The sequence below is a fragment of the Oncorhynchus tshawytscha genome, linkage group LG15 (assembly GCF_018296145.1).
Source record: "Oncorhynchus tshawytscha isolate Ot180627B linkage group LG15, Otsh_v2.0, whole genome shotgun sequence".
Taxonomy (NCBI): domain Eukaryota; kingdom Metazoa; phylum Chordata; class Actinopteri; order Salmoniformes; family Salmonidae; genus Oncorhynchus; species Oncorhynchus tshawytscha.
Genome location: NC_056443.1, coordinates 1,644,012 through 1,667,483, shown reverse-complemented (window position 1 = coordinate 1,667,483; position 23,472 = coordinate 1,644,012). Strand labels below are relative to the sequence as shown.

Below are 23,472 nucleotides of genomic sequence, written 5' to 3'. Positions count from 1 at the left end.
TGCGTGTTTGTGTGTGTGTGTTTATAACAGAACCTGGCGTATGAGATCATCCTGACCCTGGGCCAGGCCTTTGAAGTAGCCTACCAGCTGGCCCTGCAGGCCAGGAAGAGTGGCCATGGCTCCTCCACACTGCCAGAGAGCTTCGACATCAAGCCCAACAAGCCCGTCCCCAAGCCCCGCGTCAACATCCGCAAGTCTGTGAGTAATGACACTAATTTATACCCTCCGTTTAACCTTTACCCTCTACTGCAACTTCCACCACGACCTCTCACCTTTGTGGTCTGGTGTGTGTGTGTGTGTGTGTGTGTGTGTGTGTGTGTGTGTGTCTTGGCCACACTGAGCTTGTAGTGTAGGTCGGAGGTGAGGTGTAGGTCGGAGGTGAGGTGCAAGTCGGAGGTGTAGTGGAGGTGCAGGTCGGAGGTGTAGTGGAGGTGCAGGTCGGAGGTGTAGTGGAGGTGCAGGGAGGTGGTGGAGGTGCAGCTGAGGTGCAGGTCGGAGGGAGTGGAGATGCAGGTCGAAGGTGTAGTGGAGCAGGTCGGAGGTGTAGTGGAGGTGCAGGTCGGAGGTGTAGTGGAGGTGCAGGTCGGAGGTGTAGTGGAGGTAGTGGAGGTTGGAGGTGCAGGTCGGAGGTGCGGTGGAGGTGCAGGTCGGAGTATAGTGGAGGTGCAGGTGGTAGTGGAGGTGCAGGTCGGAGGTGCGGTGGAGGTGCAGGTCGGAGGTGCAGGTGGAGGTGCAGGTCAGGGAGTGGAGGTGCAGGTGGAGGTGCAGTGGGAGGTGCAGGTGGAGGTGCAGGTCGGAGGTGTGCAGTGGAGGTGTGGAGGTCGGAGGGGTAGTGGAGGTGCAGGTCGGAGTGGAGGTGGTGGAGGTGCAGGTCGTGCAGGTCGGAGGTGGTGGAGGTGCAGGTCGGAGGTGTAGTGGAGGTGCAGGTCGGAGGTGTAGTGGAGATGCAGGCAGGTGTAGTGGAGGTGCAGGTCGGAGGTGTAGTGGAGGTGCAGGTCGGAGGTGAGTGGAGGTGCAGGTCGGAGGTGTAGTGGAGGTGGAGGTGCAGGTCGGAGGTGGTGGAGGGAGGTGTAGTGGAGGTGCAGGTCGGAGGTGTAGTGGAGGTGCAGGTCGGAGGTGCGGTGGAGGTGCAGGTCGGGGTGCGGTGGAGGTGCAGGTCGGAGGTGTAGTGGAGGTGCAGGTCGGAGGTGCAGGTGCAGTGGAGATGCAGTGGAGGTGCAGGTTGGAGGTGTAGTGGAGGTGCAGCTGAGGTGGTCGGAGGTAGTGGAGGTGCAGCTGCGGTGCAGGTCGGAGGTGTAGTGGAGGTGCAGGTCGGAGGTGTAGTAGAGGTGCAGCTGAGGTGCAGGTCGGAGGTGTGCAGTGGAGATGCAGGTCGAAGGTGTAGTGGAGGTGCAGGTCGGAGGTGTGTAGTGGAGGTGCAGGTCGGAGTCGGAGGTGTGGAGTGCAGGTGGAGGTGCAGGTCGGGAGGTGGAGGTGCAGGTCGGAGGTGCAGTGGAGGTGCAGGGAGGTGCAGGTGGAGGTGCAGTGGAGGTGCGGAGGTGTAGTGGAGGTGCAGGTCGGAGGTGTGGAGTGGAGGTGCAGGTCGGAGGTGTAGTGGAGGTGCAGGTCGGAGGTGTAGTGGAGGTGCAGGTCGGAGGTGTAGTGGAGGTGCAGGTCGGAGGTAGTGGAGGTGCAGGTCGGAAGGTGGAGGTGTCGGAGGTGGAGGTGCAGGTCGGAGGTGTAGTGGAGGTGCAGGTCGGAGGTGTAGTGGAGGTGCAGGTCGGAGGTGCAGGTCGGAGGTGTAGTGGAGGTGCAGGTCGGAGGTGTAGTGGAGGTGCAGGTCGGAGGTGTGGTGGAGGTGCAGGTCGGAGGTGTGGTGGAGGGTCGGAGGTGGTGGAGGTGCAGGTCGGAGGTGTGGTGGAGGTGCAGGTCGGAGGTGTGGTGGAGGTGCAGGTCGGAGGTGCGGTGGAGGTGCAGGTCGGAGGTGTGGTGGAGGGTCGGAGGTGGTGGAGGTGCAGGTCGGAGGTGCGGTGGAGGTGGTCGGAGGTGCGGTGGAGGTGCAGGTCGGAGGTGCAGGTCGGAGGTGTGGTGGAGGTGCAGGTCGGAGGTGTCGGAGGTGTAGTGGAGGTGCAGCGTCGGAGGTGTAGTCGGAGGTGCAGGTGGAGGTGCAGGTCGGGGGTGGAGGTGGAGGTGCAGGTCGGAGGTGTGGTGGAGGTGCAGGTCGGAGGTGTGGTGGAGGGTAGTGGAGGTGCAGGTCGGAGGTGTAGTGGAGGTGCAGGTGGAGGTGCAGGTCGGAGGTGTAGTGGAGGTGCAGGTCGGAGGTGTAGTGGAGGTGCAGGTCGGAGGTGTAGTGGAGGTGCAGGTCGGAGGTGTAGTGGAGGTGCAGGTCGGAGGTGTAGTGGAGGTGCAGGTCGGAGGTGTAGTGGAGGTGCAGGTCGGAGGTGCGGAGGTGTGGTGGAGGTGCAGGTCGGAGGTGAGGTGCAGGTCGGAGGTGCGGTGGAGGTGGAGGTGCAGGTCGGAGGTGCAGGTCGGAGGTGCAGGTCGGAGGTGTAGTGGAGGTGCAGGTCGGAGGGGTGGTGGAGGTGCAGGTCGGAGGTGTGGTGGAGGTGCAGGTGGAGGTGCAGGTCGGAGGTGCAGTGGAGGTGCAGGTCGGAATTGTAGTGGAGGTGCAGGTCGGTGGTGGTGGAGGCAGGTCGGAGTGGAGGTGCAGGTCGGAGGTGTAGTGGAGGTGCAGGTCGGAGGGTGTCGGAGTGGAGGTGCAGGTCAGGTCGGAGGTGTAGTGGAGGTGTGGTGAAGGTGCAGATCAGGGTGTAGTGGAGGGTAGTGGAGGTGTAGATCGGAGCTGTAGTGTGGTTCAGCAGTGTGGTGGAGGTGCAGGTCGGAGGTGTAGTGGAGGTGTAGATCGGAGCTGTAGTGTGGTTCAGCAGTGTAGATCGGAGGTGTAGTGGAGGTGCAGGTCGGAGGTGTAGATCAGAGGTGTAGTAGAGGGTAAGTGAAAGTAAACACCTTTTGCAGAATAATGCATTGAAAGAAAGGGAAGCGTCAGAGTTTACCCACCTATTTTCTGACCACTATATCACTGGTGTAGATGGATGTTGATCTGTAAAAGACCCACTTTATTTTTCTCTTCCTGCAGTCTCTTACAGCCCTGGGTGATTGATGAGGGCTGTTTACATAGAGCTCTGTGGAGCCCAGCCCTGCTCACAATGTGTGTGTGTGACGTTACCAGAGCCATCTACCCCAGCCACAGTGCCTGTCTGTCAGCCTCCTCTCCCCACAGCCTCCCCTTGTATTCCAGTTCCTGGAGCTTTAAAATAGACCTAGACGGACAGTTAGATTTACCATAGACATGCACTGTACACCACTGGAGCCTTAAAATCATTATTCTGTATAGTGTTCCCATGTGGATTTACTGGGCTATATGAGTATGGTCACGGCCCAAATGTGGCACCCTATTCACTATATATTGCATGGGCCCTGGTCAAACGTAGTGCACTTTAAAGGAATAGGATGCCATTTGGGAAGCATACTATGAGTGAGGTAAGTGCTATTTGTGCTGGCTTCTCATGTACAGAACACAGTACTAATGTCCCCTTCCAGAAAGTGAGTCAGGGGACAGGTAAATTGAGTCGGGGGACAGGTAAATTGAGTCGGGGGACAGGTAAATTGAGTCGGGGGACAGGTAAATTGAGTCGGGGGACAGGTAAATTGAGTCGGGGGACAGGTAAATTGAGTCGGGGGACAGGTAAATTGAGTCGGGGGACAGGTAAATTGAGTCGGGGGACAGGTAAATTGAGTCGGGGGACAGGTACATTGAGTCGGGGGACAGGTACATTGAGTCGGGGGACAGGTACATTGAGTCGGGGGACAGGTACATTGAGTCGGGGGACAGGTAAAGTGAGTCGGGGGACAGGTAAAGTGAGTCGGGGGACAGGTAAAGTGAGTCGGGGGACAGGTAAAGTGAGTCGGGGGACAGGTAAAGTGAGTCGGGGGACAGGTAAAGTGAGTCGGGGGACAGGTAAAGTGAGTCGGGGGACAGGTAAAGTGAGTCGGGGGACAGGTAAAGTGAGTCGGGGGACAGGTAAAGTGAGTCGGGGGACAGGTAAAGTGAGTCGGGGGACAGGTAAAGTGAGTCGGGGGACAGGTAAAGTGAGTCGGGGGACAGGTAAAGTGAGTCGGGGGACAGGTGAAGTGAGTCGGGGGACAGGTGAATTGAGTCGGGGGACAGGTGAATTGAGTCGGGGGACAGGTACATTGAGTCGGGGGACAGGTACATTGAGTCGGGGGACAGGTACATTGAGTCGGGGGACAGGTAAATTGAGTCGGGGGACAGGTAAATTGAGTCGGGGGACAGGTAACTTGAGTCGGGGGACAGGTAACTTGAGTCAGGGAACAGCTTTGTCTCTCTCTCTGTGCTGTTGGAGGTCATATAATATATGTAGTCATAGTAGTGCTGCTATCTAAAATTGTAATTGTCTTATCTAGTGGGTTGGAGATGAGGTTTTCTTTCCCTCTCTCATCTGTGTGTGTGTTTGTTTGTGTGTGTGTTCATGTCACAGAGATGGACAATGGCATGACTCCGCTGCTGTTACATTAACCGCCTGCCCTGAAAGTGTGTCTGTGTGCACGTGTGTGTGCTTTTGAGCATATGCCTGCATGTGTGTGTGCGCGTGTGTTTGTGTTGTGTGTGTGGGTAATGTAGTTAATGGCTTGTGTAGTGCTGCGGAGGGAACTACAGTGAAGCATACTGCAGGATTCACTTAATATTCCCTCCAGCAGCTGTTCACAGTCATTATTTTGCAGCACTTCTATGTCTGTGTAAACCCATGGATTACTGTTCCTCCTCCTCTTCTCCCTCTGTACTCCTCTCCTCCTTCTCTCTCCTTTCCTCCTCCTCTCCACCTCCTCTCCTCCTCTCCTCATTCTCTCTCCTTTCCTCCTCCTCCTTTCCTCCTCTCCTCCTTCTCTCTCCTTTCCTCCTCCTCCTCTCCACCGCCTCTCTCCTTTCATCCTCCTCTCCTCCTTCTCTCCTCCTCCTCTCCACCCCCTCTCCTCCTCTCCTTCTCTCCTCTTCTCCTCCTCTCCTTCTCTCCTCCTTATCTCCTTCTTCTCTCCTCTTCTCCTCCTCTCCTCCTCTCTCCTTTCCTCCTCCTCTCCTCCTCTCTCCTTTCCTCCTCCTCTCCTCCTCTCTCCTTTCCTCCTGCTCCTCTCCACCTCCTCCTCTCCTCTCCTCCTCCTCCTCTCCTTCTCTCCTCCTCTCCTTCTCTTCTCCTCTCCTTCTCTCCTCATCTCCTTCTCTCCTCCTCCTCTCATACTCTCCTCCTCTCCTCCTCCTTCTCTCCTGGTAGGACAGATACGGCTTAGTTTTAAAATCTTCCTCTGTCTGGTCCTTCTTTCTCTACCACATCCTTGTGTGTATGTGTGTTCTTTTGCCTACATGAAATGAAATGTTCCTTTGGTGTGTCCCAGGTGTTACCATCGTTGCAGTTGTGTTGCTATGGCGTTACCGAACTGTTACCATACGGTTTCAGTGTCGTTGCCGAGCAGGCCCCCTTTGACCTCTCTGTGACCTCTATGTTCCTCCCCTTATAGGTCATCATGTACCCCTCTAGCCGTTGGTCGCTGGGTCACATATACACCCCCCACCGGCCTCCTCTCCACCCTCCTCTTCCTCCTCCTCCACCACTCCTCCTCCGTCACCCTCACAAAGTTCCCTTTCAGGTCTTCCTCCCTTCTCCTTTCTTTCTTACTCTTGACTGTCTGCTCTCTCTGTTGTTTTTGTCTCCATACACTTTGATCACTCTATAGATCTTTTGTTTGTCTCTGTGGTTGGTCCTGCCTCTGTCAACTCCACTCAGATTGTGTGCGTTCATACATTCTTCCAGTTTCAGCTTTGCAGTGTTCACAGGCAAGGGACCCACTACCCAGATCATCTTTTAGTCTATCACGGACCAATGTGGTGGAAGGAAAGCACCCTCGGCAACCAGAATGAGCATTTTGATTGGTTGTTGAAAAGTTGACTTTTGAGGGGGGAAGAGCATAGCTTGGTCTTGAACAAGTCATTTTCAGCAATGGAAAGATGTTGTGGGGTTAGAGTACAGTATGGAGATTATTTGTAAATATTATATATTTTATACTGTTTTCTTTACTCATTAAAATACATTGTGATACGTACATTGATATGAGGCCAACAATATATTTTCAGACCTAAAGCAAGTGCCTCCATATTTAAGTGTTGGTGTGGAAGTCTGTGATCGTGCCTCTCCACTATAACTCTCTCTCTCTCTCCTGTTCTCTCAGCCCCAGACCCTTCTCTCTCTCTTGCTCTCCCCTGTTCTCAGACCTCTCTCACTCGCAGATCTCTCTCTCTCTCTTGCTCTCTCCTGTTCTCTCAGACCTCTCTCTCTCTCTCTCTCTCTCTCTCTCGCTCTTGCTCTCCCCTGTTCTCTCAGACCTCTCTCTTGTTCTCTCAGACCTCTCTCTCTCTCTCTTGTTCTCTCAGACCTCTCTCTCTCTTGTTCTCTCAGACCTCTCTTGTTCTCTCAGACCTCTCTCTTGTTCTCTCAGACCTCTCTCTCTCTCTCTTGTTCTCTCAGACCTCTCTCTCTCTCTCTTGTTCTCTCAGACCTCTCTCTCTCTCTTGTTCTCTCAGACCTCTCTCTCTCGTTCTCTCAGACCTCTCTCTCTCGTTCTCTCAGACCTCTCTCTCTCGTTCTCTCAGACCTCTCTCTCTCGTTCTCTCAGACCTCTCTCTCGTTCTCTCAGACCTCTCTCTCTCGTTCTCTCAGACCTCTCTCTCGTTCTCTCAGACCTCTCTCTCTCCTGTTCTCTCAGACCTCTCTCTCCTGTTCTCTCAGACCTCTCTCTCTCTTGTTCTCTCAGACCTCTCTCTCTCGTTCTCTCAGACCTCTCTCTCTCGTTCTCTCAGACCTCTCTCTCTCGTTCTCTCAGACCTCTCTCTCTCCTGTTCTCTCAGACCTCTCTCTCTCCTGTTCTCTCAGACCTCTCTCTCTCCTGTCTCTCAGACCTCTCTCTCTCCTGTTCTCTCAGACCTCTCTCTCTCTCCTGTTCTCTCAGACCCTTTTCTCTCTCTCCTGTTCTCTCAGACCCTTTTCCTGTTCTCTCTCTCCTGTTCTCTCAGACCTCTCTCTCTCTCCTGTTCTCTCAGATCTCTCTCTCTCTCCTGTTCTCTCAGACCTCTCTCTCTCTCCTGTTCTCTGACCTCTCTCTCTCCTGTTCTCTCAGACCCTTCTCTCTCTCTCCTGTTCTCTCAGACCCTTCTCTCTCTCTCCTGTTCTCTCAGACCTCTCTCTCTCTCCTGTTCTCTCAGACCCTCTCTCTCTCTCCTGTTCTCTCAGACCCCTCTCTCTCTCCTGTTCTCTCAGACCCTTCTCTCTCTCTCCTGTTCTCTCAGACCTCTCTCTCTCTCTCCTGTTCTCTCAGACCCTCTCTCTCTCTCCTGTTCTCATCAGACCTCTCTCTCTCTCCTGTTCTCTCAGACCTGTTCTCTCTCTCTCTCCTGTTCTCTCAGACCCTCTCTCTGCTGTTCTCTCAGACCTCTCTCTCTCCTGTTCTCTCAGACCTCTCTCTCTCTCCTGTTCTCTCAGACCTCTCTCTCTCTCCTGTTCTCTCAGACCTCTCTCTCTCTCCTGTTCTCTCAGACCTCTCTCTCTCCTGTTCTCTCAGACCCTTCTCTCTCTCTCTCCTGTTCTCTCAGACTCTCTCTCTCCTGTTCTCTCAGACCCTTATCTCTCTCCTGTTCTCTCAGACCTCTCTCTCTCCTGTTCTCTCAGACCTCTCTCTCTCTCCTGTTCTCTCAGACCTCTCTCTCTCTGTTCTCTCAGATCTCTCTCTCTCCTGTTCTCTCAGACCTCTCTCTCTCTCCTGTTCTCTCAGACCTCTCTCTCTCTCTCCTGTTCTCTCAGACCTCCTGTTCTCTCTCTCTCCTGTTCTCTCAGACCTCTCTCTCTCTCCTGTTCTCTCAGACCTGTTCTCTCTCTCTCCTGTTCTCTCAGACCCTTCTCTCTCTCTCCTGTTCTCTCAGACCCTCTCTCTCTCCTGTTCTCTCAGACCTCTCTCTCTCTCCTGTTCTCTCAGACTGTTCTCTCAGACCTCTCTCTCTCCTGTTCTCTCAGACCCTTCTCTCTCTCTCCTGTTCTCTCAGACCCTTCTCTCTCTCTCCTGTTCTCTCAGACCTCTCTCTCTCTCCTGTTCTCTCAGACCTCTCTCTCTCTCCTGTTCTCTCAGACCCTTCTCTCTCTCTCCTGTTCTCTCAGACTCTCTCTCTCTCTCCTGTTCTCTCAGACCCTCTCTCTCTCTCCTGTTCTCTCTCTCAGACCCCTCTCTCTCTCTCTCCTGTTCTCTCCTGTTCTCTCAGACCTCTCTCTCCTGTTCTCTCAGACCTCTCTCTCTCCTGTTCTCTCAGACCTCTCTCTCCTGTTCTCTCAGACCTCTCTCTCTCCTGTTCTCTCAGACTCTCTCTCTCCTGTTCTCTCAGACCCTTCTCTCTCTCTCCTGTTCTCTCAGACTCTCTCTCTCCTGTTCTCTCAGACCCTTCTCTCTCTCTCCTGTTCTCTCAGACCCCTCTCTCTCTCTCCTGTTCTCTCAGACCCTCTCTCTCTCTCCTGTTCTCTCAGACCCTCTCTCTCTCTCCTGTTCTCTCAGACCTCTCTCTCTCTCCTGTTCTCTCAGACCCTCTCTCTCTCTCTCCTGTTCTCTCAGACCCTTCTCTCTCTCTCCTGTTCTCTCTCTCTCTCTCCTGTTCTCTCAGACCTCTCTCTCTCTCCTGTTCTCTCAGACCTCTCTCTCTCTCCTGTTCTCTCAGACCTCTCTCTCTCCTGTTCTCTCAGACCCTTTTCTCTCTCTCCTGTTCTCTCAGACCCTTTTCTCTCTCTCCTGTTCTCTCAGACCCTTTCTCTCTCTCCTGTTCTCTCAGACCCTTTTCTCTCTCTCCTGTTCTCTCAGACCCTTTTCTCTCTCTCCTGTTCTCTCAGACCCTCTCTCTCTCTCCTGTTCTCTCAGACCTCTCTCTCTCCTGTTCTCTCAGACCCTTCTCTCTCTCTCTCTCTCTCTCCTGTTCTCTCAGACCTCTCTCTCTCCTGTTCTCTCAGACCCTTCTCTCTCTCTCTCTCTCTCCTGTTCTCTCAGACCTCTCTCTCTCCTGTTCTCTCAGACCTCTCTCTCTCCTGTTCTCTCAGACCTCTCTCTCTCCTGTTCTCTCAGACCTCTCTCTCTCCTGTTCTCTCAGACCTCTCTCTCTCCTGTTCTCTCAGACCTCTCTCTCTCCTGTTCTCTCAGACCCTCTCTCTCTCCTGTTCTCTCAGACCTCTCTCTCTCTCTCCTGTTCTCTCAGACCCCTCTCTCTCTCCTGTTCTCTCAGACCCTCTCTCTCTCTCCTGTTCTCTCAGACTTCTCTCTCTCTCCTGTTCTCTCAGACCCTCTCTCTCTCCTGTTCTCTCAGACCTCTCTCTCTCCTGTTCTCTCAGACCTCTCTCTCTCCTGTTCTCTCAGACCTCTCTCTCTCCTGTTCTCTCAGACTCTCTCTCTCTCCTGTTCTCTCAGACCCTTCTCTCTCTCTCCTGTTCTCTCAGACCCTTCTCTCTCTCTCCTGTTCTCTCAGACCCTTCTCTCTCTCTCTCTCTCTCCTGTTCTCTCAGACCTCTCTCTCAGACCTCTCTCTCTCCTGTTCTCTCAGACCTCTCTCTCTCCTGTTCTCTCAGACCCTTCTCTCTCTCTCCTGTTCTCTCAGACCTCTCTCTCTCTCCTGTTCTCTCAGACCTCTCTCTCTCTCCTGTTCTCTCAGACCCTTCTCTCTCTCTCCTGTTCTCTCAGACCCTTCTCTCTCTCTCCTGTTCTCTCAGACCCTTCTCTCTCTCTCCTGTTCTCTCAGACCTCTCTCTCTCCTGTTCTCTCAGATCTCTCTCTCTCTCTCCTGTTCTCTCAGACCCTCTCTCTCTCTCCTCTCTCTCTCTCTCTCAGACCTCTCTCTCTCCTGTTCTCTCAGACCTCTCTCTCTCCTGTTCTCTCAGACCTCTCTCTCTCCTGTTCTCTCAGACTCTCCTGTTCTCTCAGACCTCTCTCTCTCCTGTTCTCTCAGACTCTCTCTCTCCTGTTCTCTCAGACCCATCTCTCTCTCTCCTGTTCTCTCAGACCCTTCTCTCTCTCTCCTGTTCTCTCAGACCCTTCTCTCTCTCTCCTGTTCTCTCAGACCTCTCTCTCTCTCCTGTTCTCTCAGACCACTCTCTCTCTCTCCTGTTCTCTCAGACCACTCTCTCTCTCTCCTGTTCTCTCAGACCGTTCTCTCTCTCTCCTGTTCTCTCAGACCGTTCTCTCAGACCTCTCTCTCTCTCTCCTGTTCTCTCAGACCCTTCTCTCTCTCTCCTGTTCTCTCAGACCTCTCTCTCTCCTGTTCTCTCAGACCTCTCTCTCTCCTGTTCTCTCAGACCCTTCTCTCTCTCTCCTGTTCTCTCAGACCCTTTTCTCTCTCTCCTGTTCTCTCAGACACTTTTCTCTCTCTCCTGTTCTCTCAGACCCTCTCTCTCTCCTGTTCTCTCAGACTCTCTCTCTCTCCTGTTCTCTCAGACCTCTCTCTCTCTCCTGTTCTCTCAGACCTCTCTCTCCTGTTCTCTCAGACCCTTCTCTCTCTCTCTCTCTCTCTCCTGTTCTCTCAGACCTCTCTCTCTCCTGTTCTCTCAGACCCTTTCTCTCTCTCTCTCTCCTGTTCTCTCAGACCTCTCTCTCTCCTGTTCTCTCAGACCTCTCTCTCTCCTGTTCTCTCAGACCTCTCTCTCTCCTGTTCTCTCAGACCTCTCTCTCTCCTGTTCTCTCAGACCTCTCTCTCTCTCTCCTGTTCTCTCAGACCTCTCTCTCTCCTGTTCTCTCAGACCTCTCTCTCTCCTGTTCTCTCAGACCTCTCTCTCTCCTGTTCTCTCAGACCTCTCTCTCTCCTGTTCTCTCAGACCTCTCTCCTCTCCTGTTCTCTCAGACCCCTCTCTCTCTCCTGTTCTCTCAGACCCTTCTCTCTCTCCTGTTCTCTCAGACCTCTCTCTCTCTCCTGTTCTCTCAGACCCTCTCTCTCTCTCCTGTTCTCTCAGACCTCTCTCTCTCCTGTTCTCTCAGACCCTCTCTCTCTCCTGTTCTCTCAGACCTCTCTCTCTCCTGTTCTCTCAGACCTCTCTCTCTCCTGTTCTCTCAGACCTCTCTCTCCTGTTCTCTCAGACCTCTCTCTCTCCTGTTCTCTCAGACCTCTCTCTCCTGTTCTCTCTCTCTCTCCTGTTCTCTCAGACCCTTCTCTCTCTCTCCTGTTCTCTCAGACCCTCTCTCTCTCTCTCCTGTTCTCTCAGACCCTGTTCTCTCTCTCTCTCCTGTTCTCTCAGACCTCTCTCTCTCTCTCTCCTGTTCTCTCAGACCACTCTCTCTCTCTCCTGTTCTCTCAGACCCTCTCTCTCTCTCCTGTTCTCTCAGACTCTCTCTCTCTCCTGTTCTCTCAGACCCCTCTCTCTCTCTCCTGTTCTCTCAGACCTCTCTCTCTCCTGTTCTCTCAGACCTCTCTCTCTCTCCTGTTCTCTCAGACCTCTCTCTCTCTCCTGTTCTCTCAGACCTCTCTCTCTCTCCTGTTCTCTCAGACCCTTCTCTCTCTCTCCTGTTCTCTCAGACCCTTTTCTCTCTCTCCTGTTCTCTCAGACCCTTTTCTCTCTCTCCTGTTCTCTCAGACCTCTCTCTCTCTCCTGTTCTCTCAGACCTCTCTCTCTCTCCTGTTCTCTCAGACCTCTCTCTCCTGTTCTCTCAGACCCTCTCTCTCTCTCTCTCTCTCTCCTGTTCTCTCAGACCCTCTCTCTCTCCTGTTCTCTCAGACCCTCTCTCTCTCCTGTTCTCTCTCTCTCTCTCCTGTTCTCTCAGACCTCTCTCTCTCCTGTTCTCTCAGACCTCTCTCTCTCCTGTTCTCTCAGACCTCTCTCTCTCTGTTCTCTCAGACCTCTCTCTCTCCTGTTCTCTCAGACCTCTCTCTCTCCTGTTCTCTCAGACCTCTCTCTCTCCTGTTCTCTCAGACCCTCTCTCTCTCCTGTTCTCTCAGACCTCTCTCTCTCTCTCCTGTTCTCTCAGACCCTCTCTCTCTCTCTCCTGTTCTCTCAGACCTCTCTCTCTCTCCTGTTCTCTCAGACCCTTCTCTCTCTCTCCTGTTCTCTCAGACCCTTCTCTCTCTCTCCTGTTCTCTCAGACCCTCTCTCTCTCTCCTGTTCTCTCAGACCCTTCTCTCTCTCTCCTGTTCTCTCAGACCCTCTCTCTCTCTCTCTCCTGTTCTCTCAGACCTCTCTCTCTCCTGTTCTCTCAGACCCTCTCTCTCTCTCTCTCTCTCAGACCTCTCTCTCTCCTGTTCTCTCAGACCCTCTGTTCTCTCTCTCTCCTCCTGTTCTCTCAGACCTCTCTCTCTCTCTCCTGTTCTCTCAGACCCTTCTCTCTCTCTCCTGTTCTCTCAGACCCTCTCTCTCTCTCTGTTCTCTCTCTCTCTCTCTCCTGTTCTCTCAGACCCTTCTCTCTCTCTCTCTCTCTCCTGTTCTCTCAGACCTCTCCTCTCTCTCTCTCCTCTCTCTCTCCTGTTCTCTCTCCTCTCTCTCTCTCTCTCTCTCTCTCCTGTTCTCTCAGACCTCTCTCTCTCTCTCTCTCCTGTTCTCTCAGACCTCTCTCTCTCCTCTCTCTCTCTCTCCTGTTCTCTCAGACCTCCTCTCTCTCTCTCTCTCCTGTTCTCTCAGACCCTCTCTCTCTCTCTCTCCTGTTCTCTCAGACCTCTCTCTCCTCTCTCTCTCTCTCTCTCTCCTGTTCTCTCCTGTTCTCTCAGACCCTCTCTCTCTCTCTCTCTCCTGTTCTCTCAGACCTCTCTCTCTCTCTCTCTCTCCTGTTCTCTCAGACCTGTTCTCTCTCTCTCTCTCCTGTTCTCTCAGACCTCTCTCTCTCTCTCTCTCTCCTGTTCTCTCAGACCTCTCTCTCTCTCTCTCTCCTGTTCTCTCAGACCTCTCTCTCTCTCTCTCTCCTGTTCTCTCAGACCTCTCTCTCTCTCTCTCTCCTGTTCTCTCAGACCTCTCTCTCTCCTCTTCTCTCTCTCCTGTTCTCTCAGACCCTCTCTCTCTCTCTCTGTTCTCTCTCCTGTTCTCTCAGACCTGTTCTCTCTCTCTCTCTCTCTCTCCTGTTCTCTCAGACCTCTCTCTCTCTCTCTCTCTCTCCTGTTCTCTCAGACCTCTCTCTCTCTCTCTCTCTCTCTCTCCTGTTCTCTCAGACTCTCTCTCTCTCTCTCTCTCTCCTGTTCTCTCAGACCTCTCTCTCTCTCTCTCTCTCCTGTTCTCTCAGACCCTTCTCTCTCTCTCTCTCTCTCTCCTGTTCTCTCAGACCCTCTCTCTCTCTCTCTCTCTCTCCTGTTCTCAGACCTCTCTCTCTCTCTCCTGTTCTCTCAGACCTCTCTCTCTCTCTCCTGTTCTCTCAGACCCTTCTCTCTCTCTCTCTCTCTCTCTCCTGTTCTCTCAGACCCTTCTCTCTCTCTCTCTCTCTCTCTCTCTCCTGTTCTCTCAGACCCTCTCTCTCTCTCTCTCTCTCTCTCCTGTTCTCTCAGACCCTCTCTCTCTCTCTCTCTCTCTCTCTCTCTCTCTCCTGTTCTCTCAGACCTCTCTCTCTCTCCTGTTCTCTCAGACCTCTCTCTCTCTCCTGTTCTCTCAGACCCCCTCTCTCTCTCTCTCTCTCTCTCTCTCTCCTGTTCTCTCAGACCCTTCTCTCTCTCTCTCTCTCTCTCCTGTTCTCTCAGACCTCTCTCTCCTGTTCTCTCAGACCCTTCTCTCTCTCTCCTGTTCTCTCAGACCCTTCTCTCTCTCTCTCTGACATGTATTATTATCCCATTTTTCCTCTGACAATGTTTAACCAACCCTCTCGCTCTCCATCCTCTCTCTCTCTCCCTACTCTCACTCCTTCTCCCTCTCTCAGATGGAGCAGCCGTCGATGGAGCAGAAGGGTCATGCCAACGTGCCGTGGATAGTGGAACCAGGGCAGGAGGCCAAGAGAGGAGCGAACACCAAGTATGAGACCACTATTTTCTAATAGCGTATACCACCCGCCTGTCCACTCCTATGTGTGTGCCTTGCAGAGAGCTGGCCCTCTAGAGGCCCCCCAACGGAGCTGCACGGCACGAGCAACCCTCTTATGCGGCGACGTGTGTGACCTCACTGGCCCGAAAAACCCACCCCGCCCGCTCTGCCGTTAGCTGCCGCAACCTCTGCATGATGCCGTTTGGCGCTGCGCTGTGTCTCTCTCTCACACACTCCTCTCTCTTGCTCTCTCTCCCCCTCCCTTTCCTTGTCCTGTTGACGCCTTAGCCTGCCTGCAGGGGCGGAGCATGAACTTTAACCCTTGGGGTGATGGTGCACCTCTCTGTCTAGACCTGTAGGGGGCAACAGTCAGTTCTATTTTTCCGTGGTCAGCCCTCCCCGCTTATGTGTCAGGCAGTCAGTTGGTTGGTCAGTCAATCACTCTTGTTCTTTTTCCTGACTGGGGGGGTGGAACCATTTGGTTATTCTCATGTTTTTCCTCTTCCTACTGCTGTTCCTCCGCTCCTCGCTTTTCTTTTTTGTCTCTCTCTCTTTTCACCCCTTCGACAAGCTGAATGAGAATATCTAGACCATTATGCTGCTAAGAACCCCACCCCTAACAGTCTTTTTGTCTTTGTTGGTTTTTAGAGCAAAGCCAATTCTCCAGCACTAGGTTTTCGTGCTGATGTTTTGGGGGATTTTGTTGTCCAGTACTGGCAACCCAGATGAAAGTGGAGGGAACATTTGTTTATCAGTTCCATCTAGTTGGAGAGGATAATGGACTGCTGAGAGATGATGTAGCAAATGTTACTTTAAAAAGAAACAACAGACTCCTGTTTTTATCATATATCAGTCTTTGATTTTTACAGCAGATTATTTTTTTTAGACATTTTGAGTGGCAAAGCGTTGTTTGTTTATTTGAGACTAATTGACCTTTGACACAGGGAGGAATTGTTTTTAAACCACACGCTATACCCGTGTCCAGATTGAATTTGTTTAAAATAGGTTATTATTAGATTCATAATTTTCTTTCTATACTTGTTTTGTTGGGAAATGCTGAAAAGGTTTAGCTTGTGGCTTGTGAGGCGCATGGAGTCCATTTTGGACTGACTGGTGACGAGGGAGGGGCGGGGCCGGTGGATAGGAGGTGGGGTTTGGGGACTCTCTGGATAAGTGGTGTGATCTCATTCGCAGGGCAATGCCGGACACCCATGTCTATTACTGTGGAATGCAAAGAATGTAGCCAGCCTTAAACATGGACCCTCTCACACAATGCAAAAAGGACTACAAATGTGGACCCTTCTGTCTCTGTGTCAAAGGACTACTAACATGGACACTCTCTAACGAACTTGGTGTTTAAGGTTGATTACAAAACGAGGACATCTTCCCACAAACATTGGACTCATGGCCTAACTGTGTACACACACACACACAGTTAAGGGACTGCTTAGTAACAGTCAGATATGTGAATGTAGACTTTCATTGAAGCAGCCACAACTACAACTCTAGCCCCTGTTCTGCATTCAATTGGACCTTGACCTTTGAACTCTATACCACGGTCACCCAAGGTCTGGACTGTAACGGACAACTGTGTGTATTTGAATGGGGACGAGGTAAAGGACTTCTGGTTGGCTCTTTTCCTCTTGTTTAAGTTTTGTTTGACGGTCAATAATACAATAATATGGATAGAATTGGCCGAGCCGGACCACCATGCAACAGGTGAGCCCTGTGCCAAGTGGCATCACAAAGGATAGCTCCGCCTACCTGAGCAAAACACCATCCATCCCAATTAAAGAAATATTCATATTAATGCCGGACGTTTTAAATGTTTCATATGAGAGTATTATCTTACCTTTATGATTATTCTTGTGCAATTCTTGTCTTAATGTTACATTATTTTTATATGATATGCTGAAATGAAAAAATCCGGGCTTGAGAATGATTGCCATCCTTTAAAAAAAATAGCATAATAGTTCTATACTGAGAGTGAATGTTTCAGATGGCTCCTCTCCTTATTATTAATAATAATAGCTATTATTATTATTATTGTGTCCGGTCAACACACCAATCTGTTTCTCATGGGGCTAGACTCATAACTCCAAGCAGATGTCATATTTTACCACAGTATTTCTGTATTCTTTGGATGAATACATAGTCCTCTCTAAATGTACATAGATATTTTGCCAGCTCATTGTTCATACATGTAATGTAGTAAAACATTTACAAAAATAAAGGAATCAAATATTTGCCGCACATCGCACTGGAGACAAGGTACCAAAATGAAAAGGTCAGAGTTGAAAATAAAATCTATGGTTCTAGAGATTGTATTGGGGAGGGCTGGGACAGGGTGATGCCATCACTGCTGACTAACTCATGTACGTATGCTTGGGCTTCCAGCACACAGATTTTGTACGTTTTGGTCATTATTTATATCCTTGTAAATCACATGGAATAAACACAACGTGTACAACCATTAATCACCATTGGTCTCCGGGTCTATACTTTACTGGGTTGTAATGTACTGGTTGAGATTATTGTCCTTTTTCATTTGTCCCATGTTTTATCTGACTCCTTCAATTTTCCAGCTTGTACTGATTTTTGTCTGGGAGTGAGTCTCAATTGTATCTCATTGATTCCTCGTGTCGGCTCTCACCTAAAAAAGGCATTCGAGGAGGTCTGAGGTTCCTCCCCTTGTACCTTCTCCTCCAATTAATTTTTAGAAGGAGACAGGCAGAGGATGTGACGAATCAAGGAAATACAATTGAGATGCAGCCATATAATTAGTCATTAAAAAACTAGAATGGCATGAACCTTCTTAGCCATTTTGGTCAGGGAGTAGGTCAACCATAGTTTGCTTGTGCTTTAATAAGTAATTGTGTAAAATAATGAATTTGAAGAATGTATATGCACTGTATTTTTGATTAGCTAGCCATCCAGTTCTAGAGGAATGATTCCATAACATCTTCAAATTAACTGCCAACATTCCAACCAAACGATGCAGTCAATCCACAGCCATACATACACTGGCTAGAATCAGTTGATGATGGGACTTAGTACATGTTGCCTTTACAACTTGGTACGGTCTGTGTACATATTTTAGAGGCTATTTATAGAGAGAATTGGTATAAACTGTATGTATAATTCAATGACAATTTTATTACACCGATATCCAATTAAGGCATAAGTAAAGTGAGGATTATGCCTCTGCCATTCATTCCAATTAGACTGGTTTGGATTTCTCCTTGACCCATATGGCTGCCATTTTCACCACATTCTGGAACAGCCCCTCTATGCATTTAATAGGCTCTTTATAAATGCACCCATGTGATGCACACTTCCTGATGGACTAGCTTTTAACCAATCACCATACAGTCTCCAGTCCACCACAGAAGGCGGAACTTCCCTCTTTCTCCCTTTACCTGGATGTGTGTTTGAAATGTAAGTGCTGTGCTCCTCTTCATTTGTTTGACTTTTTAATTGGATAGACATTTTGTCTATCTATCTGTTTCCAGCCCTATTCGTCCTATTTGATGTTACTAGTTATGTGCTTACTGTTGCAGATGATTTATCCTATTTAGTTGAATAAAATATCAGCCCAATCGCCTGCGTTTCAATGGACATCCACTACAAGATTCCAGTCCGAGCAGCAACCCCACAGTCCACCAGTTCCAATGCCAGTCAAAATCAAGGAATTTCATTGAAATTAACAATAAGCTGGTTTGAAATACTGTACTATTGAACTGAGAGCCGTCTTGGGAAAAAAATGACTGCAACAAACCTTTTTTGAGTGTGATCCCACCCCAATAGTTATGATTATGTTGGTTGTTGTAGACACAAAGGTGAAGTGGCAACACTTTACATAACCTGTTATAATATGGTCGTAACACTCTCTTTTTGACAGTATGTGATAGGCCTATCTGGTTTATATGATTATGATGCTTCTTACAAAGTTTATTTTCTTATTCCAAATAAAGTGACACTGGATGGTCATAATGCTTCATGACAGTTAAAACATGACTGTAAAGAATTCGTTACAACAAAGGATTTAAGAAACAAACTTTAAAACAAAGGGAATGTTCTTGACACTTATGTAGGTGTCATAACCAGCCATAAAATAATGCAATATTTGTCACAACAGCTGTAAATATATGGGTCATGACAGTCTTGTGACAGCTGTTATGACACTGGGTGTCCAGTAAAGTGTTACCGGTGAAGTACGTCCATCCATGCAGGGGTTGACAAACTATCTACTATACACTTTAAAGCCTATGACCTGAGGGATTGTATTCATGTAATTGAATTCGTCAGTGTTGATGTTTGGGATGTCCAGACGATATGGGGAGGAAAGCTTGGATATTGTCTAAAAGCTACGGTAAGGAAGAGTTACACAATGACACTATAGGCTTAACTATAGGCACTCTCCTGAACAGGCCCCAGAAGCCAGCAGGTTTCAAGATAAGGAGGAAGCCACAATATTTTACAAAATTGTATTTGTCACATACACATGGTTAGCAGATGTTAATGCGAGTGTAGCGAAATGCTTGTGCTTCTAGTTCCGACAATGCAATAGGACTTTCCACAGGAACCCGGACTCAGACCACCAACTCCCCCAGAAACCCAGACTCAGACCACCAACTCCCCCAGAAACCCAGACTCAGACCACCAACTCCCCCAGAAAACCAGACCACCAAATCCCCCAGAAACCCAGACTCAAACCACCAACTCCCCCAGATTCAAACCACCAACTCCCCAGAAACCCAGACTCAGACCACCAACTCCCCAGAAACCCAGACTCAGACCACCAACTCCCCAGAAACCCAGACTCAGACCACCAACTCCCCAGAAACCCAGACTCAGACCACCAACTCCCCAGAAACCCAGACTCAGACCACCAACTCCCCCAGAAACCCAGACTCAGACCACCAACTCCCCCAGAAACCCAGACTCAGACCACCAACTCCCCCAGAAACCCAGACTCAGACCACCAACTCCCCCAGAAACCCAGACTCAGACCACCAACTCTCCCAGAAACCCAGACTCAGACCACCAACTCCCCCAGAAACCCAGACCACAAACTCCCCCAGAAGCAACAGGCCTGCGCTAGAGACCCATAAAACCAAGGCCATCAACATTTACAGCAAGCTTTTCAAAGGCAGAGTGAGGGTTCGTTCCACACCATAAACCCCTGCAATGAGTCGGCCACATGCTGCAGTCAATCGATACCAACAATCTGCACTCAATTGAGATAGCTACTGGGCCATTCTGGGTAAGGTATATGGGTCCATACTACAAGAGACCAAGGGCAACGATTGTGGTTAGTGTCGATTCTGTGATTCTTTCTCCTGCTGTCAATTGGACATCAACAATCTGCAGTCAACTGAGATAGATACTGGGTCATTCTAGGTAAAGTAATATGGTAGGAAGAAGTAAAGGATAGCGGCAATATAGCTTCTGGCTTCATCACTTTCTGTGTTTATCGTCGATTCTGTCTCCTGAAACGCTTGTGAATAAACATTGTACACTGACTTGGAAGCAGGGTGGACAGTGGCTAGCTTCTCTTACCTCAGATGGGGGAAGATATGGGAGGGTGGAGAGTGACTGGCTTCTCTTACCTCAGATGGTGGAAGATATTATGGGCAGGGTGGAGAGTAGCTGGCTTCTCTTACCTCAGATGGGGGAAGATATTATGGACAGGGTGGAGAGTGGCTGGCTTCTCTTACCTCAGATGGGGGAAGATATTATGGGCAGGGTGGAGAGTGACATAGTGAGTGAAATATTTATCTACATCTCTGGAGGAGGCATAGGGAGAGGGGGGAGAGGGTTCTCTCTCACTGACTGTACTTTGCTGTCTGCGCTAGTTGTGTTTAAGAGACATTACTACAGTACGTGTGTTCACAAAGACATTACTGAGAGAAAGGTGAGGGGAGTGAGACGGCGAAAAATAGAGAGATGTAGAGAGAAAGAGAGAGAGATCTTCTGTAGAACATCTGGAAGGTTGGAAGAGAAGGACAGGAAAAGACCAGAGACAGACATTCAGTATTTAGGTTATTGAAAGAGAGAGTCAGACAGATGGAGAGAGGGATATCTTCCCTCTGATAGGCGGTGCGACAGGGCCAACGTCCCAGATGGCGTGTGTACCTGGCGGCCATCGACGACTAAACGAGGCAGCTGAGGATATGCGGTTCAGTAATGAGATCTCGCATTCATTCATTCATTAAAACCTTGGGAACAAGGTTCGCTGAATTACGGACCTCTTCCAATGAATAAACCTTCCCGAGAAACAACAACACACAACATCCTGTGTCCATTTCCAGCATATTTACAAACCTGGCAAGGCGCCACTAATTCCCACAAAGGATACAGCGGTAGAGCTTTGTGTACTGGGAGGTAGAGAGAGAGAACAGGAGAGAACTAGATGTGACCACATTGACAGTCAGGTCAGGCAAAGTGTTTGACGTAATAACAATGTAATTCATTTGGTAAACTACTGACTAAACACAGTCCAAAACATGTTTTCACTAAGTCATCAACAGCATCTGCTATTTGCAGCTACACACAGTAGTATATTGTAATTAACAAACAATAAAATGCGAAGGAACACACACACGCCCGTGCACACACACAGGCACACACGCCCGTACACACGCCCGTGCACACACACAGGCACACACGCCCGTGCAAACACACACACACACACGCCCGTGCACACACACACAGGCACACACGCCCGTGCACACACACACAGGCACACACGCCCGTGCACACACACACACACACAGGCACACACGCCCGTGCACACACACACAGGCACACACGCCCGTGCACACACACACAGGCACACACGCCCGTGCACACACACACAGGCACACACGCCCGTGCACACACACACAGGCACACACGCCCGTGCACACACACACAGGCACACACGCCCGTGCACACACACAGGCACACACGCCCGTGCACACACACACAGGCACACACGCCCGTGCACACACACACAGGCACACACGCCCGTGCACACACACAGGCACACGGCACACACGCCCGTGCACACACACAGGCACACACGCCCGTGCACACACACACAGGCACACACGCCCGTGCACACACACAGGCACACACGCCCGTGCACACACACACAGGCACACACGCCCGTGCACACACACACAGGCACACACGCCCGTGCACACACACACAGGCACACACGCCCGTGCACACACACACACACACACAGGCACACACACACACGCCCGTGCACACACACACAGGCACACACGCCCGTGCACACACACACAGGCACACACGCCCGTGCACACACACACAGGCACACACGCCCGTGCACACACACAGGCACACACGCCCGTGCACACAGACACAGGCACACACGCCCGTGCACACACACACAGGCGCACACGCCCGTGCACACACACACAGGCACACGCCCGTGCACACACACAGGCACACGCCCACGCCCGTGCACACACACAGGCGCACACGCCCGTGCACACACACACACGGCACACACGCCCGTGCACACACACACAGGCACACACACGCCACACGCCCGTGCACACACACACAGGCACACACGCCCGTGCACACACACACAGGCACACACGCCCACGCACACACACACAGGCGCACACGCCCGTGCACACACACACAGGCACACACGCCCGTGCACACACACACAGCGCACACGCCCGTGCACACACACAGGCGCACACAGGCACACACGCCCGTGCACACACACACAGGCACACACGCCCGTGCACACAGACACAGGCACACACGCCCGTGCACACACACACAGGCACACACGCCCGTGCACACACACACAGGCACACACGCCCGTGCACACACACACAGGCGCACACGCCCGTGCACACACACACAGGCGCACACGCCCGTGCACACACACACAGGCGCACACGGCACACACAGGCGCCCGTGCACACACACACAGGCGCACACGCCCACACACAGGCGCACACGCCCGTGCACACACACACAGGCACACACGCCCGTGCACACACACACAGGCGCACACGCCCGTGCACACACACACAGGCGCACACGCCCGTGCACACACACAGGCGCACACGCCCGTGCACACACGCCCACGCCCACACACACACACCCCCATGCACACACACACACGCCCGTGCACACACACAGGCGCACACAGGCGCACACGCCCGTGCACACGCACACACACACACAGGCGCACACGCCCGTGCACACACACACAGGCGCACACGCCCGTGCACACACACACAGGCGCACACGCCCGTGCACACACACACAGGCGCACACGCCCGTGCACACACACAGGCGCACACGCCCGTGCACACACACACAGGCGCACACGCCCGTGCACACACACACAGGCGCACACACACAGGCGCACACGCCCGTGCACACACACACAGGCGCACACGCCCGTGCACACACACAGGCGCACACGCCCGTGCACACACACACAGGCGCACACGCCCGTGCACACACACACAGGCGCACACGCCCGTGCACACACGCCAGGCGCACACGCCCGTGCACACACACACAGGCGCACACGCCCGTGCACACACACACAGGCGCACACGCCCGTGCACACACACACACCCATGCACACACACACACAGGCACACACGCCCGTGCACACACACACGCCCGTGCACACACACACAGGCGCACACGCCCGTGCACACACACACAGGCGCACACGCCCGTGCACACACACACAGGCGCACACGCCCGTGCACACACACACACACAGGCGCACACGCCCGTGCACACACACACACACACAGGCGCACACGCCCGTGCACACACACACACAGGCGCACACGCCCGTGCACACACACACACACAGGCGCACACGCCCGTGCACACACACACAGGCGCACACGCCCGTGCACACACACACAGGCGCACACGCCCGTGCACACACACACAGGCGCACACGCCCGTGCACACACACAGGCGCACACGCCCGTGCACACACACACAGGCACACACACGCCCGTGCACACACACAGGCGCACACGCCAGGCGCACACGCACACACAGGCGCACACGCCCGTGCACACACACACACGCGCACACGCCCGTGCACACACACACACAGGCGCACACGCCCGTGCACACACACACAGGCGCACACGCCCGTGCACACACACACACACACAGGCGCACACGCCCGTGCACACACACACAGGCGCACACGCCCGTGCACACACACACACACGCCCGTGCACACACGCACACGCCCGTGCACACACACACACAGGCGCACACGCCCGTGCACACACACACAGGCGCACACGCCCGTGCACACACACACACACAGGCGCACACGCCCGTGCACACACACACAGGCGCACACGCCCGTGCACACACACACACACAGGCGCACACGCCCGTG

At 52.1% G+C, this 23,472-nt stretch overlaps 1 protein-coding gene across 1 annotated transcript in view; it reads left to right on the top strand.

Annotated features, from left to right (window-relative positions):
• Positions 1–16,528, top strand: part of LOC112267806 (ankyrin repeat and sterile alpha motif domain-containing protein 1B) — a 326,014-nt gene extending 309,486 nt beyond the window's left edge. The window contains 3 exon segments of the mRNA XM_042297888.1: positions 31–198; positions 13,945–14,036; positions 14,694–16,528. Of these exon segments, the coding sequence (XP_042153822.1) occupies positions 31–198; positions 13,945–14,036; positions 14,694–14,718 (285 nt within the window). The 3' untranslated portion in view covers positions 14,719–16,528.
• Positions 16,529–23,472: the final 6,944 nt, after the last annotated feature.